The sequence below is a fragment of the Dendrobium catenatum genome, unplaced genomic scaffold (assembly GCF_001605985.2).
Source record: "Dendrobium catenatum unplaced genomic scaffold, ASM160598v2 fragScaff_scaffold_629, whole genome shotgun sequence".
Classification (NCBI taxonomy): Eukaryota; Viridiplantae; Streptophyta; class Magnoliopsida; order Asparagales; family Orchidaceae; genus Dendrobium; species Dendrobium catenatum.
The window spans coordinates 31,836-50,621 of record NW_021319091.1 but is presented as its reverse complement, the minus strand read 5'-3'; the positions used below and the strand labels follow the sequence as shown (position 1 = coordinate 50,621).

The following is an 18,786-nucleotide window of genomic DNA, read 5'->3' as shown; positions in this document are numbered from 1 at the left end:
CGGAAAAAAATCACTTATCAACGGCGGTTTAAACCGCCGGTTCATATTGATATCCGGCGATTTACCGGCGGTTTATAGACCGTCGGTATTACCGGCGGTGTATCGTAGCTAAGCCGCCGATTTGGCCGTCGTTAGAGTCCGACGACTACACCGCCGGCGATGCCGCCGATAATACCGACGGTCCATAAATCGCCGGTGCAAACCGCCGGTATTTGACATTTTTCCTGTAGTGAAATAACCTCTTAAACCATAGAGAATTGAAGAAAAAATGGCCATCGCATATTTACCATTAAAAGGGCTCGCAAAGCCAATTAAAAACTTACCATAATCATCTCTGATGATGCCACCACACCTGATATTATTATGCTCAAGTTTGGAACTCACATTCATCTTGAAACTACCCAAAGGTGGTCGAACCCAATAAACCAGACAAGAACTAGTAGATAACAAAGGAAACTTCAAAGAGATACCTAAATTTAGAGCCACATTAAATCAATTCTTAAAGCTTTCTATAGAAATTAAATTAACAAAAAATAATATGAGCAATTTGTCCTTAATTACATTATTAATAACCCTTAAAGAGTCCATTTTAACACCATTAAACAAAGAGTTGTTCCTTACCAACCATAGAAACCATAAAAGAAGGGAAGCGATGGCATTTCTAATATGCCCAATAGGTTTATCAAACCAAGCATTAAGAAGAGCAAAAATGGACAAATTAGCCTTATAAATGTTTAATTTAAAGATATCTTAAAAATAACACCAAGATTTAACAACTATAGGCCAGGCCCAGAGACAAAAACCTGATGCATATTCTCAAGGTGGAAACAACATTGGTATTTAGATGTAATAATGAAACCTCATTTAATTAAATTGTCATCCGTAGGAATGAAATTATGTAAAACTGTCCATATGAAAGTAGAGACAGTAGAAGGGATGCTATTATGCCAAATCTTAGAAAAAATAGAGTTAACCTCTTTCTTAGGTCTAAAAGAATGCCAAGCTTCTTTTAACCTAAACAAACCATCCTTAGACAAGTTGCATAAAAGCACATCATTAGAAATAAAATTGATAGGAAGAGTACTAATCTTTTGAATAATACAATAAGGAAGAACTTCAGCAAGCTTATTATAATCTCAGCAGTTAAAAATAATAAAATTACTAATCTTAACCTCAGAGATACTAGTAGAATTAATAAGAGATTCAATGGAGCAAGAGTTTAACCATTGATCTTGCCACAAGAATATGTTGCCACCTCCAAGACCCCAAGAGAGATGAGGCTCCACATCCCACTTGACCTTACACATTCTCTTCCAAACTATGGAATCACCAATTTTCAAAGCACAATTAGATGGATGCTTCCCCATACAATATTTAGAATACATAAATTTAGCCCATAAAGACAACTTGGCACGGAAAATAAACCAAAGCTTGTAAGAAAAAGCATGGGCCAAACCAGCCATACTCTTACAACCAAAACCACCTTCTTCACGAACCCCACAATAATTATTCCATGAAGCCCAATAAATCTTATTGTTACTACCCACACCTTTCCAGAAAAACTTATTAAGGATAATGTCAATTCTTTTGCACACCAGCTTAGTAGGGAGTAAAGTTTGTAAAGAGTAGTCAGGGCATGAAGAAAGAACACTTCTAATTAGCATAAGTCTACCCCCAAAGATGAAAAAATAATAATCCCAAGATTGCAATTTATTCTGAATAGAAGTAATTAATTCATCAAATAAGAACAATCTCTTTCTACCTTTATATAAAGGGATGCCAAGATACTTAATAGGTAAATGACCATGCATGAAACTAGCTTGATTTTTAATAGTCAAGATAGAGTTAGCTTTCATATTTTTTGGAACCAAGAAAGAGCATTTATGATTATTTAAAGACAAACCACTGACATAATGAAAATAATGAAAAAAGTTCATCATTTTCTTAAAATTATTATGAGAAGCATTCATAAAAATGATAAAGTCATCGGTAAAACACATATGAGATATAAGGAAGCCATAAGTGTGAAAAAACAAACGGAGATTATTTTCAAACATTTTAGCAATGCAGCGAGAAAGATAATCCACCGCAATAATAAACAAGGCTGGGGACAAATGGTCACCTTGCTTTAAACCATGAGAAGATTTAAATAAACCACACCTCTTGCCATTAATAATCAAAGAGAAAAAAGAACCTTCAATGCAATTTCTAATAATATTAATAAAAGTTAAATTACAGCCAAATAATTGCAAAATATTATAAATGAATTGCCAACTAATGTTGTCAAAAGCTTTAGAGATATCCAACTTAAGAATAGATTACCACCTGTAACCTTGATATCCAAATCATGACACAATTCCTGAGCCAGCAAAATATTGTCAGAGATGGATCGACCTTTAACAAAACTCATTTGAAAAGGAGAAATAATCTTAGGAAGAACATAAGACAAATGGGACTTAATAATTTTAGAGAGCAATTTATTAAAAAAGTACACAAGGTGATAGGTCTAAAATCATTCCAATTAGTAGCATTATTTGTCTTAGGAATAAGCACAATAGAGGTAGAAGAAAAAAATTTAGGCATAGAATTACTAGCAAAAAAATCCAAAACCGCAACAAAAAGATCATCTTTTATAATGTTCCACGATTTTTGAAAAAAACTAGTGGTAAAACCATCAGGACCAGCCACAGAGTTAACATTCATATTAAAAACAATATTCTTTAATTCCTCAATGGTAGGAATACCAACAAGGATCTCATTATCCTCAGCAGAAATGAGAGAAGGGATGTTATTATGGTTATTAATGTTACCCGTATTAAACACTTTGTTGAGCCTATCCTGAAAATGGTTAACCGTCGAGATGGCAATCTCCTCCACCTCATCAATAACAATACCATCATCACGAGTAATTTTATGAATCAAGTTTAAAGCACGTTTCCTTTTAACTAATGCATGAAAGTATTTGGTATTATTATCCCCTTCTAACAGATGCTTAGCCACAACCTTTTGTTTCCAATAGGTTTCTTCTTGGGCATGAAGTTTAAATAAATTAGCCTTGGCCTCTCTAAGAGAAACAAAATTGGCTTCAGTGGGAGAGCTAAGATAAAATATTAGTAAAAATGGTTCCTCCAATTTAAAAGATGCTTGAGTCTTTTCAATTTAAACCGAAGTCTATTCATACCCATAATAGAATTATCAGGACGCAAATCAGCTTTCCAATTCTCATGAACAACATTGAAAAAGGAATCATGTTGAAGCCACATATTTTGAAAATAAAATTGAGGAAAAACATTAAACTATCTAATATTAATAGCTAGAAATAAAGGAGAATGATCAGAAAGAGTATGACTAAGATGCTCAACCGAAATGAAGCTAAAAGAATTAATCCAATGATTATTAATTAAAATGCCATCCAATCTTTGCCATAACCGACCTCTATTCCAAGTGAACTGATTACTAGAAAAACCAATATCAATGAGATTGTAATCCATAATCATATTATTAAAATCATCCATAGAATGAAAATTAGGATTGGAACCCCCAGATCTCTCAGATGGATTAGAGATTGTATTAAAATCACCTCCAACCATCCACGGGCGACTACACATATTATGGAAATCAGTTAATTACTCCCAAAGAATTTTTCTAATACCACAAGAGGAAGCCGCATAAATGAAAGAAGCACAACACTTGACATTAGACACTTCAATACTATAATGTAAAACTTGAGTGAAATTACCAAGAACATCAATTTTAACTCAATATTTCAAAAAAAATCCAGATCTTATTAGCACAATTAGTCGTAGCATTGTTAAAATCAAGAAATCTAACAATAGTAGATAAATTGGAGACATTAACAAGGGGTTCAAGTAAAACTAAAATAGAAATATTATGATACGACAAAGATTCTTAACCCGCAAATGAGAAGAAGCACAACCAATACCTCTAACATTCTAAATAATAACTTAAACAAGAAAACAAAATTAACGATTAGATTGTGAATGGGTATTTTTACCTAATTGTAAAATAAGGTTTTTACTTTTCCTACCGCATTTACCTTGAGCTTTCATAAAGCTAAAATCATTATCATCTTTAGTATAACATTTGGCAGAAACTTGTAGTTCCTTATTATCAGTAAAAGCATCAGAATCAAAATGGGAAGAAGAAGGGGACTTACAGTCAGTAACCTTTCCCTTACCCAAATGAGGAAGCTCACCTTCCTCCAACACTTCATCACAGTCAATCACCACATTCAATGCTAAGCCAAGATTAGCATTTTCAGTTTCCACCAAAACATGCTCTGTAGGGCCCCCATTACTATTACTATTAGTTCGGCCAATAACCACAGCATCATCATGCTTGAGAACAGAGCAGCCAACTTCATCAACAATGATAGATTTATTAGAATTCAAATCACAATTTCTAATAGGAAAAGTAGGAATAATATTATTTAGAGAAGAAGAATCATTTAAATCACAATTAATAACTAAATCAACATCATTAATTGACTGAGGCAATAAAGTAGTAAGTTCAGGGTGATCAGAAGGAAGATTCTCCAGAGTGACCATAACCAAAGGAGGGGAACGGTCAGCTGAACATTTCCAGGAACAACAACCGCATTGAATGGCTCATCATCAAACCTATCATTAATTCCTTCCACATATTACAAAATTTCATTATCATCCTTAGCTTGAGATTATTTGGGAACATATTTTTCTTTACGAAGGTGGCGATGTAATCTAAAATAATCTTTAAAATCATGTTCATGCATTTTACAGCGCGAACAAAAACCAATAAATTCTCAAACTCCACTTTTTGAAAATACCCGTTAAGTTCAGAACCCAATCACACCTCATCAAGTTCCATAAGGACTCTAGCTACGTATGGTCGAGTTATAGAAGTAATGGCCTGATCAGTTTGAAGAGGTCTACCAAAGATAGAAGCAAGGCCGAACAAAACTTGCGAGTTAAAGAAATGCAGTCTCAGATTCGAAAAGGAAAGCTAAACCAAAGCAATGGGGGATTCTTCCCTAACATCAAATTTAGGCATCCACTTAAGGAGACACATTTGACACCTTTGGATATAGTAAGACCTCCGAGAAAAAAATATGATAGTAATCGAGATCATTCATCAGCTGAATCGCTACGTGCCTCGGATCCAACAAACCAACATGAAAAGCTCCAGTTAATTTCAAGCTTACAAAAAATTTTCTAATGACGTCAAGATTCGGACAGCACAGCAAAAATTTACCCACTAGGGTTAGGACAAATGGAGTAGCAAGTTGTGACACAATAGTGTCATCAAACAAGAGCACCGGACATCCTTTAAAAACGAGTGCACAAATTGAAGCTTAGAAGTAGACGAGGAAGAACCCGAGAGTACATCCTTAAAAGAACGGGAAGACGCATTCGAGGGGAGAGATGACGACAATCTCCTGAAAGAAAACCGCAAGAAAACCTCAAACGGATGCACAAAGGAACAAAATCCAAGCCAACAACAAAAAGAAGGAACAAAATCCAAACCAGAAGGCTAGAGAAGCGAAAAAATCAGAGATCCAAAAGGAACCCAAAATCGCCTCGAAATCACCTGGGAGAGCATTAGAAACAAATTATTGAGAATGAATGTTTATATATGTTTTTTTTTTTAATCTTTGGGTGATATTATGATAAATAATTCTACTTTGGTGATTATTTGTAGATTAAGAAGCTTGTAATTGTACACAAGAAATCATCACTAGCTAATAATAATTATAGATATTAATGATTTTGAAAGGGGAAATTTAATTATGTTACAAAAATAAACTTATTTTCCATTTCAATTTCTTTTGCTTGTTTTATGTTTGTTTTTTTTTTCTTTACATGTGATATAATTTGATACTTTGAGTATGAGAAATACTCAACACATTTCTTTGTGTACATACATTTTCAATCATTTCTAAATAATATTTCAATAGAAAATATAATGTTGACCTCAAATTTAAATGTTAAAAATATGTTTATTATGTAGGTGTGAAAAGCTCCATATTCTTCATTTTGGTCAAATAAAAATCATAATTAATTAAACAGCACACAGTTCTTTGATCATACTGATTATAATCTATCAATTCTAGTAGTTAGTAATGTTCTATTAGAGGCTAAGGCTTCATTTGGGATGACTTTCTTAGTGCTTCTTAAAATATTTTTTTAGCATATAAATTTTAATTTTTGTACTAAAAAGCTGCATTAAGAAGCAGTAAAAAAGTCATCCCAAATGAAATATAAATTGGACAATTTTTTATCTATTCTAGTTTTTCAAATAATTATTACAGTTCTCTTTAACTAAACATTTTTTTCTTTTAATTAATTTCTTAAAAATTATATTGATAAGCAATTATAAGTAGTAGTTTTTTAAGAAATTCCAATCCCTATTTACAACAAAAAAAAAAAAAATCCTTTTTGCAGAAGAGTTTTAAGCTGGTACCTGCAGTTCATCTGTCTTAGTTTCAGCCAGGTTTCATTTGGGACAACTTTTTCGCTGCTTCTTAAAACGGCTTTTAAGTTCAAAAATTTAAATTTTTGAAAAAGAAACCTTAGTTGGCGGAGGAAAATATACTAGACGTGTTGCATGACAGGTTTGACGTGAGCTTGTTTTTGTTTTTTTGAGAAATTGTGTGCTTCCTTAACAGCATTGATCAAAGCCACATAAATACAAATAGTTGTCAGCCTCTCGCGATCAATAAGTCTCTTTAAGGTCTCAGAATGAGTAATGAAAATGATATATGCGAGCAATTCTGAGTAATTATGGTTTGACATTTTACATCTAATATATATATATTCAAGCAACCCTTCCATTTTTTTTTTTATTCAAGCAATCCTTCCTTGAGTCACGCTAACGATATAGTCAAAAAATAAAGTGATTTATGGACATTATGTAGCTCATAAATCTCAACTCATCTTCTTAATCCCACAACACTTAAAAAATTTTTCTTGCTATTTTTTTTTTAAAAAATTAAAACCCTTAAGGGGACTACACATTGATATCGGAAAAATGATTGCAAGTCCTTAGGGTTCGATAGCTCGTTAAAGCTCAAAGAGTTGCAATAAAGAATTCAAAAAAGAATCTAAGAGCCAAAGAACCCTGCCTAGTTACACACAGAAAAAGTAAAATAAAAAACCAAAGAATAATGCATATGCAAGGTCAACAAGAAGCCAATCCCAAAAGAGCCCAAAGCTTAGGTACTTGAGAACCATTCCACGTCTAGTGTCCATGCCAAAAAGATTAGTTCACCAAGACCATCCATTAAGGCAAAAGTCCCTGCAAAAAAAAAAATTCAAGAAACGACCAACAACAAGATCCATAAATAAACTTATAGAATCACCTGAATCGACCCATAAGAATAGATAAACGAAATAAATCCAAGGTTTGAAGTGCCCGAATCCAAAAACCATTCCATAGGCAATCCAATAATCATTATTTAAGAAATAACACCGTAGCGAAGCTGGAACTAGCACCACCAAAACAAAGGCCATAGGAGCACTCCGAGCAGATGGCAGACAGAGAAAAATTAAACCAAACCCTATCAATATTTGACATTGAAATGGGGAAAATCAAGCTTATCCATTCTCACCAAACCTTTAGTATGTGTAAATTTTAGAGGGAAGTATAAATATCTCCATGTCTTGAAGAGAAACACCTATCTATCTTCCCCTTACTGTTTATATCTTTATTTGGAGAACTTTACATAAATTTTTACCTTCGGATGAGAATTTAAGGAGGAAAGGTCTTATTATTACTTCTAAATGCCAGTGTTGTTTTCATGTTGACAATATGCATCACATTTTTATTTCTAGTCCTATTGCTGTTAGGGTGTGGACATTTTATGAGGATTTGTTTCATTTGAATTTCTTTAAGGCAACTTTAACCATTTCTCAATTACTGAAATTTTGGTTTGTTGAATACAAAGGCCATATCAGGAATGTTATTTCTGTTCTCATTTGTTGGTACATTTGGTTGGCTAGAAATGATTCTAGGTTTAATGGGGTGAAGATGGACCACCACAGGATTATTATCAATATTAGAGAAAAAGTTTCTTCTCTTTTCACGGCCAGGCTGCTTTCTTTTAAGAATTTTAACAATTGTGCTCATACTATGTCTTTTTTTTGGTATTAAGAGTGTTTCGTTTAATCCTGTTTCTTATATGTCTTCTGTTAGTTGGGATAAACCTTTGCCTAATCAATTCAAGGTTAATATTGAGTGTGTTAGAATGGGCAATACTTGTGGTTATGCGGGTATCATCAGAGATAATTTTGGCTTGTTTATTTCCATTTTTGCTGGCCCAGCTGTTGTTAATAATATGCAGTTGGTTTTGCTTATGAGTGTGATGAGTGGGATTACTCTGAGTAAGAAGCTTAAGATTAAGAATATTATTTTTGAGGCTAATTTCCGTTTGGTTAACCTGGTTGATACTGGTATGAATGCTTCGGTTTGTACCCCTCCTCTGTTTTATTTCAGGCGCAGGATTATTGAGGAGTTGGATTCCTTTTCTCACTCGTTTTCTATGATTAATGAGAAGGTGAATGCTGTTGCCCAGGCGTTGGCTTACTTGAGCACTGTGTTCAAGAGTTATAAGGAGATTAATTTGGACCAATTGCCTAAATACATTCAAGGTCTTATTAACTTAGACAAAGTTGGTTTTCCTTATGTTTATCATTAGGTCTGGGTTTTTAGTGCTGGGGTTTTTTTCTGGTTGGTGGTTTTTGGGTCCTTCTCGCTGTGTTTATCATGTTCCTTCCTTCTGCTGATTCGTTTGGTCCTTGTATTCTTTTTGGCTGGGCGTTGGACTGCTGGTTTTGCTTGGGCTGGAGGGTATTCTCCTAGTTGATGGTTGAGGTTTTTTGCTATTCTGGATGGGGGTTGGTTTGGTTTGAGGCCCGGATCGTCTGGATTGGGGTTGCTGGGTTATGGTTTAATGTTTGACTATCCTGATTTTGGTTTGCCTGCTTTCTTGGTGGTTTGCAGGCTTCTGGTTCTGTCGGAGGTGTGTATAATTGGGTTGCCTTCTCTGGATCGGGACGCTGGTGTGGCCATTTTGTTCAATGGTATTTTTGTTTTCATGTTCTTTCTTTTTTTGTATCGTTCTGTTCTGTCTCTTTTGCAGGTTTGCTTCCACCTTGAGGAAGTTTTTGACAAGGGAGCTTGGGCTGATTGGATATCCTTCGTACTCCTTATTTTTTGGGCACTCCTTCCGTGCCGGCTTAGAATGTATCTAGGAAATTTTGTTTTTCATATAGATGGGGACTATCGGCCCTTAGGTTTTTTTATCTTTCTTATTGATTGTAGCTCTTTGAGCAGTAGCGGGCTGATGGTCCCCTTAAGGACTTGTAATTTTCCCTTATATCAATGCGTAGGCCCCTCTGTGGGTTTTAACTAAAAAAAAAACACCCATCTATCTAATAAATCAGCACAAGAGTTGCCATTTCGAGAAATATGTGTGATAGAAAATTCAATAAGATTCAATTAATTCATATTACTTCTAAAAATATAAAACAATGAAGCATTATTACAGACCTTGCTTTTAATGAGATTAACCAAAATTAAAGAGTCAAACTCAATCCAATTTTTCTGAATACCTAATTGAATGCAAAGAATAAGGCCAATAAGAAGGGCAGATGCTTCAGTACAATTAACATTTGCATTATAAACTTTATCAACAAAAGAAATAACCATATTACCCTTAAAATCTCTAAGAATACCACCACATCCTCCTCCAACTTTAGAGAGAGAGAGAGCCGTCAACATTCCATTTGAAGAGATTTAAAACTGGTTTAATCCAATAAACCACACTAAAGAGACTTCTAATGTTATCCTTCTGAAAAGAAATCTGAAAAAAATTAGTCCAAGATATATCACCTTTAAAATGCTTTGGCGCCAAATGTTTAGCTTTAATCATCTGATGTTTTTTCAACTTAAGGCAATTAATGATTCTATCAGAGCTCATTTTGACACCCATATGTTTACTATTGTTTCTCTCCACTTGTAAAAGCTAGAAAATTATCATAGAAATAAGGATAACAATATGTCTGGCATGACGTTTGGAGCAGCAACTCTCTAAAAAAGACTTTGTAAGCAGTAAGCCCAATAAAAAAATAATAATAAAAAAAAACATGATTTATGGTTTCAACATGAAAGCAGCATTAACATTTAGAAGCAATGTTGAAACTTTTAGATAGGAGTCTCATATCAACTAGAAGAAATACTTTTTGAAGTCGCCAAGTGAAAACTGAATAAACAATGAGAGTATTAATACTCCAAATTTATCAAATACCATGAAATTATCAAATTTAACTCTTATGGTATTCCAAACATCCTTAGAGCAAAATTCACAATCCTTAGAATTTTTAAAAATCATAATGTTAGGGCTATTTATCTCCAAAAATATGTTCAAAATCCTATCAGCCACTCGGGCTAGAAGAACATCAATCGAACAATTATAATTCCAGTTGTCATTGCTAAAAAATTTAGAAACTTTCAAATTGAAAATAGAATGAGTGTACAAAATCGCATCTAAATAACCAAAATTTGACCAATTGCTTTCCCAAAAGAAACAACTACCCTTACTAAGCCCATATTGCAAAAAGGATTCACCTAGCCACTTGATCCTACAATTATATACCAAATAGGAGGTTGATCGTTTTTGAAGAAACAATAGGAGGGATGATTCGACTGCAATACTTTTTATTCATATAATTAGTCCATAAGCATTTTTTCAATCTAAACTTTCACCAATTTTTAAGAGTAATATAGTTACCAATATCTTTGATAGATTTACATCCAAGCCCTCCTTCAACAATGGTACCGGTACAAGAGACCCAAGATCTACGGTGAATCTTTTTGGACTCAGAAGTAGAACCCCTAAGAAAACTTATTAAAGATTTTTTTCATTTTATCACAAACCTCCATAGAGGGATTGAGAATTTGAAATAAATACAATGGAAGCGAGGAAAGAACACTCTTAATAAGAATCAACTGACCAACCGAGAGGAGCTGTTTAAATTCCCAAGAAGCTAGATGATAGCAATGTATATAAAAACCTTTTTAAAAATAAAGCTTTTCTTATGGCTTTATAAATCAGAGTCCCTAAATAGAAAATAGGGAGCTTTTGCATAGAAAAATCCATAAAAAGACAAATACGATTGCTATTTCTTTGAGACATATCTTTACCAAGAATGAAGGCGCACTTATTAAGGTTAAGGCTTAAGCTCTTTCTTGGCTAAACTTCAAAACAAACATATAAATCTTCATGACATTATTAAAAGAACTATTTTAAAAAATAATGAAATCATCAGCAAAGAATAAGTGAGAGATAGACAAACCATCTTTATTAATGCAAAGCAAACTCTTATGCAGGTACTATGATGACAAATTTGAGTCATGTTCCTGTTATAATCTATAATCATGTCGTCTTCAAAAAATTTAATAATGGACATAATTAGGTAAGTGATGACAGACAAAAGTGGGATCTTGCGTATCCTATCTCCAACTTTGGGTATGAATGATATCCTAAGAATGTGTTGGATGATGCTGGCATTCTGTTAAGGATTAGATAAGGGGATGGTGTTGGTTTAAAGAAACTTTTCTAAGTAGTAAATTAATGGGACTCTAGTAAAAATCATTAGTTATGAAGGAGTGGGAGCGATGTCCTTCAGTAGAAAGACCATTATGTTCAGCTAAGGCTACTTTAGTGACTTCGATATTTTAACAGAAAACATATAAAGTCATAGTCAAGTTTTCTAGGTTGATCTGAAGGTACCAGCGATTGAGTAGGGAAGATTAGAAAGTAAATTTGAAAAAGAGTTGAGTGTATTGAGTAGATTAACCATCTTATTTATAGACTTTTTGACTATTTGTACAATATAATCTATGATTGTACATTACAATCAAGGAGTTTATTTATCAGGATGATATGTTGAAAAAAGTTGATCAAATTATATAGTATATGAAAGTTTGTTAGAGCTGTTAAAGACTTATGAACTAATCCCAAGGCTAACCAAGAGGGGGGTGAATTGGATATTTAATAACTTCTTTAACAAAAAGAAAAATCTTTTTATGTCTTTTAGCAGAAATGAATTAAATCAATAATAAAAAAATTAATCAGAGATTTTACCTAAGTAGTTAATCGTAGTAAAAATAAAGAACATACCAGATTTATAGTGGTTTGGTCCAATTTGACCTACGTCCAGTCCTCAGAGACACCCTCTATGTATTACACTAAACCTTTAGTGACTCTCTTTTAGCCCCCACAGTTTGGAAAAGAAGCCTTTACAAAATCATTTCCACCTTCCTCAGTGCAGCGGAATAACCAGGTCCTTTGATACCAAAGAGATCTTCTTCTTCCCAAAGCTTCCCTAAAGCGAAACTTGAATCTGATGGTATTAAGGTGCAAGCTCACTAGAGAAACTGTGTGAAATCCCCTCTACACTCCTTTGAAACCCCCTACAAAGATCTTTTCCCTCTCAAACTCTACCTTTCCCTCTGATCACTTTAAGTTCTCTCTTCAAGTTTTCTCCAAAAAAACGAATCTTCAATGGTTGCCAAAGACACTTACCAAGTGACTTGACAAAGTTTAAATAGAGGTCTTTAAAAAATCCTAAAAATCATATATGGCGACAAAGTTCATCCAGGATGATCTCAAGATCGTCCTGCACGAAGTGCTTAAAATGAGGGATTCAAAAAACCCTAAAAACTCAATTTTAGCACCAAATATCATCCTGGACAACACAAGATAGTCTAGAACGATGTACAAAATTTGACCTGATAGTCTTGGACGATCTCAAGATAGTCCTCGATGGTCAGCTCAAATTTATACATATTATTCAGGATGATATTGGGGATCGTCCTTGACGATTAGATGAAAAATTATGGTATTTCATCTTGGATGATTTAGGAAAATTAAATATGTCGACAAACATCATCTAGTAGGATATACAAATCATCCAAGACGATCCGATCGATTTAACAATTTAACCATAATTACTCCCCTAAACACAAAGATTATTAAAGTATAAAAGCTCATAGAATGAGTAAAAAGAAAGTAAAGAAATTTGTATGAAATATCATTATAAGATAAAATTGTACCATCTCTTTAAATATTAATTTAATATCATGATCAAATTTTAATCTTCGGACTGGGAGCTAAATTGATTCAAATCTTAGTTGTTATCAACTAATTATTCCACATTAATGCAGTAGTTATTTTTTTTATAAGTAGGATTCAATAAATCCTAAAAATTGAGATTTAGAAAATTTTTAGTATGAAAATCATTTACCATGACAACTCTTAAATATGGCTAAATTCTAATAAATTGTTTGGTTCTGTTTTAGGCTTTAAGATTTCTAAGAGGACATATCTTTAAATTTTCTAAAACAATGTGAATGGTGGGATATAACAAATATTAAATTTAATTAATAATGGGCTAAAACAACATTTTTCTACAACAACAACAACAACAAGCCTTTGTCCCACTGCGTGGGGTCGGTTACATGAATCCTTTTTCGCCATTTTGTCCGGTTAAAAGTCAAACAACAAAGATTTATCTGAACAACAAAATTTAAAGTCTCCAAAATTCTATTTTCTTTATTTTAATCCTGCCTAAAAAGAATACCAAACAGGCTCTAATAGAATTTTTTTAATTTTTATTGGAGCCTATCAATATATTTTTTTGCGACATGCAGATTGCTATTTCATGAGACACATTAAAAATTAACAATAAGTACCAACAAAGCAGCAAAAAAACTCAGGTAAAAAGAGAACCCATAAATTCAATTTTTTGGCAAAAATATATAAAGAAAGATAACTTCATATTGCAAACTGAGCCAGCAAGACCTACAATAAAAATAACACAACCATTCTTATTCAAAAGCTTATGCCTGTCGCGCTTCCTAAACGAACACTCTAGTAAAAATATATTTGTGGTCTTCCCTATAGATGACATTGGAAATCACTCAATTACTTGTGCAACATGATCAATTACAAATTCTAAAAAATCATAATATATACAACAACAACATTGAGCCTTTCCCACTATTTTTGGTTGGCTACATGAATCTTTTTTCTTCATTATGCATTGTTAAAAGTTAAATTCTCATTAAATCTAATAAAGATAGGTCATTTCTAATATTCTAACCAAGCCTTCTTTGGTATACTTTTACCTTTTTAACATAAGTTAAATCTAAAATATTTTTTTTCCTAACCGGATGATTGAAAGGAGACTTATTAGTGGAATGATTCATCATGGCATTATAAGCAAATTCAGCTTTGCTTAGCATGTCTTCCCATTGCATTGGTTTTCTTTTACCAAGTAATGAAGCATATTACTTGAGGTGCTATTTACAACTTTAGTTTGACCATACATTTGAGGGTGATAAGCTGAACTCAAACATAAGTTAATGCCCAATTATTTCCATAGTTCTCACCAAAAGTGACTGAGGAACTTAACAACTTGATCGAATGTTAGATTTCAAGGTAAATCATGAAAATGAATGATTTTTGAAAGAAAATAAGTGCAATGTGAAGGGAGGGGCATTAGATATTTTCTTATAAAAAATGAAGTGTACCATCTTGGAGAACCTATTGACTACTACCATGATTGAGTCATTGCCACACTTGGTTTTGGGTTAGCCCAAGACAAAATTAAAATATAGGTTTTCCCATGTAGAATCTAGTATTTGAAGGGGCATGTAATGAGCCATGTTTTGAGATCTACCCTTGTAGGCTTGATAAATGGAACTATTGTTTACAATTCGGAAGAGTCGCCAAAAAAGCATACATCTTTTACAAGATTTTTTACTCAAGTAGTTTAAAAATAAATAAATTAAAATTACATACTCTTGTCAACCATGTTCTTATTCAACCCAAACTTGAGCCCTGATTCTTCTAGTATGGTATATGTCATACCTGAAATATTAGTACACACAAAAGTATATGCAATACAAAATGATAGGAGAAATAAAAGTGCAATCAATAATATTTGTTATCATCAAAATCACAAGCACGTAATTTGGGATTGCAATAATAACAACACTCTAAGCAATTGTGTCACTAAACTTGTACTATTCATTTTAAAAAGGACAAGCCTGAGAGCTTAGCATTGATGTGCCCCCAAACCTAGTTTCAACGTTCCCCGAAGGAAATATTTAGACTTAATGTTTCATGCATACAGATCCTTAGGACATGCTTTAAAATAGAATATAGGCATTCATAGGCATACAAAATTTTCTCAGACTCATATATAATGAAAATACATAAGTTCCATCACTTGATTTATCAGGCTTGGTTAGAATAAGTGTAAAACTATTGTAGTGGGCATTACAATTCTCGCTCCTAAAAAAATATCATCCTTTTTATTTCAACACTCTGGTCAAGTAAATATACTCGTGTACGTACAACTATCTCATCTTGGATATTTTCTCCCTTATAGCTTCACTTTAGTTTTGCGCTTCCACAACACATTGACCATTGCGTTATGTTTATTTTCAAATTTCTTGACATCATATGACAAAAAATTTTCTAGTTTTTCTCTATAGCGTAGATATGAACAAATTTCAACCTCATTTTCAAACACTCGGTTTCTAGAGTTGGATACCCATTTCCTTAGTTAATATTTTCCTTTTAGTTTGCTTAATTAATTATTTTTATTCTTATTCCAAAAATTAGCTTTAATTGATTTTCCAAAATTACTTGTATGATTTTCAAACAGTCCAATAATCTATATTGTTCAGTGAATATACATCGTTTAATTTAAATTTTTGAAATGAAGAAATTATGTTAAAATATATTGCTTTCAAATCATTTCCAAATTTCCTTAAATCAATTTTAGAATACTTTTATTTATGCCTTGTTTTTTAAAAATAAGACTTAAATTGTTATAATTTTCTTTGGATAGCTTTAATTCTATACTAAATCTTTAAATTAAAAATAATTCCTAACATGCTCATTGTACAATAATAATGAACCTTATGCTATTATATGTTTTTGGAAATTGCTCACCCTTCCAAGGCATATAAGATATTATTTATATGAGACTCTTGATCAAAGAATTTGTGAGTAGATTCTCAAAGAAGCAAGATTGTTGTTATCATTTAACGAGTTTCATATTGAAATAAAGAAAAACTAGTATGATACCTAGACACGTGTTTCTCCCATTTATCATTTTAGATGGTTAATGCATTATTCATTATAATTACCTCATTTATTTTTGACTTTTTTTCTATAGAGCCTTGTTTACTAATCTAATTTTCATAAATCATTATATCACTTTTACGAAATACACAATAATTAATATTCATCAATGCATTTGTTCAGTAGAAAAATTTATAGAAAATGTTGATCCTCTAATGCAGTAATATTTTTTTTTTTAAACAGATAAATATTGCACTCTTATCGATATACATTTTATATATACGCATATGATTTAGGGTTTAGGGCAAGCAACCTGACTTCAATGTGTTGGTAATAAAATTCTTAGAGCTTAATGAAACATCTTAGATTTAATTAATTAAATTGTACTTTGATCATTAATACTTCAAATTTATGTATTCATTACTCACTAATACAAGAAACTCGACCCCATGATTGATTAAGTAGTTTGTGACAAATAACTCGTGAATTTTGTCCCTCCAGTTTAACTCAACAAAGTTTAAATCATTGAACTAGATATACTTATTCCTCTTACATAAAAATCTTCTTTTTTTTGAAATTAAAAGAAAAAAAATTTATCATTTTGAGGTTGTCATTTAATAAAATACTTTTGTGCCTATGATTATTCAAGGAACTCTTTTGTGGTATGCTATGAAGCTGCAATGTCCTATGGGATGCATGTATCTTTTATAAAATAATTATACAAATATAACCAATCTCTATTTATTATATATTAAAAGGGATACAAGATACATTACAGAGCGGGACATAAAATGTGTGTGTGTGTGTGTGTGTGTGTGCGCGTGTGTGTGTGCGTGTGTGCGTTTGTGTGTGTATGCGTGTGTGTATTAACTAGACCATGGGTGGTCTAGTTAAATCTCTAGACCAAGGCTAGCTAATTCATTATAAATCTATAATTAGATGCAGTTATTTGCTACTATTTAAATTTGGACCACACATTGTTCTATGTTTTTTTAGTAAACTAACATTATGATGCAACCATTATCTTTGTAGTATTTATGCCTATTTTGTTATTCATATAAAGGATGCAACCATCACACAAATTAGTTAAGGTTGTCCAATAACAATAGTTAATTGAAAGTAACATTGGTAGCTTCCGTTGTAAAAAAAATGATGAATTGCCCTTTAGGTTAAGCAAGTGGTTGAACATGCTCTATTCAACTCATATGATTTCTTGTAGAAGCAACCTACATAAAATAGAAGTAATACAATTACTTCTATTTTTAAGCCCTCTAGCTAATTTATTCATCTATTTTGTTGATGATATTTTGTTGTCAACTCTTTAAATAAATTTAAAATGGGATGCATATTTAATTCTTTGATTCTCTTATTCATTTGCAGAGAGACTTGTACAAAGGACAATATAATTATTTACAAAGCATGTACAATTTTTTACGACTTGTGAAAGGGGGGAGTTGAAAAAAATTTGAGCATCATTAAGTAAGTTATTATTGAATTTTCAATTTATTAAAAGAATTAGATGATAATTCACTTATGAAGTAATTTTCTCCATTGTTTTTCTAAGGTGTTAAAATATCAACTATTCTACTTGAACTCAACCTACTTATTATTTGAGTTAATTCTTGAATTTCTACATCAAGCTTCACTAAAATTCTTCTTATTTATTCTTCTCTTCTTTTTTTCCTTTATTTTTTTAAAATAAAAATTGAAAAAAAATAAGGCAGGAATGAGTTTACTTAATTTTCATGTTGGAATATGGGGGGTTTTTAACATACTCTTTAGTAACTTTGACTAATTTGAATTTTCTTTTGAATTTTGTGTGAGTGATTATTGGTATGCTATGTAAGTATTATTTCTTTGTTTTTTCTCAATATTTTCTCCTAATCATGGTGATCATTGATGAAAACATCTTTAATGGCCTTGACATTCGCCAAATTCTAGTCTTCATTGGGGCACCTAGCTAGACAATCTGATTGTAAGGAACTCCGACTCTACTAATTGTAGATCATCCAAAAAATGGGTAGTCATACTATAGGCTATGTCTTCATCTCAAATATGAGAAATTCCATGTTTTTATTTCTAAGACACTTAATAAACCTTATGGATAATTTAAAGGGTTCTCCTAAAGGGAAAGATAAAGAAGGGGAAAGTGAGTATGATAATTAGTTAAATTAATTTAAAATAATTTTTATGTTTCTAAGTAAAAACATTTCAGAATTAAGAAATTACTTTTTTTCTTAAAGGTTCACAAAATCTTTTTTTTTTATTGGTGACTTAGTTAAGACAAAAAGGCGACATATTTAAGCTTAGCTTGGCATTCTTGTTTGGGGTCATGCTTCTCTTACAACTCTTCTACCTAGAGGCCTCTTATAGGTGAATTTATGCATATTAAATAAATAATGTTATAGTAAAATAACTATAATCAATAAATTTTCACACTTCAATTTTTCACATAGTAATAATGATATGCTTGATTCAGCTTGATTCGTTTATAGCCCCAAACAATACAAAAAGAGTGAGTCAAACAGATGGGAACAATTAAAGTTCGTCAGGGATGTTAAGCCCTTATGAACTTAGTCCCAAGCTAACCAAGAGAAGGGGGGGTGAATTGGTATTTTAAAAATTTCTTT

The 18,786-nt window shown here is 32.2% G+C and overlaps 1 protein-coding gene across 1 annotated transcript in view; it reads right to left on the bottom strand.

The window, feature by feature from the left end:
* Positions 1–13,834: 13,834 nt before the first annotated feature.
* LOC110091993 overlaps positions 13,835–18,786 on the bottom strand; it is a 7,863-nt gene continuing 2,911 nt past the window's right edge. The window contains exon 2 of the mRNA XM_028695401.1: positions 13,835–13,861. Coding sequence (XP_028551234.1) covers positions 13,835–13,861 — 27 coding nt within the window. The remainder of the gene's footprint in view (positions 13,862–18,786) is intronic.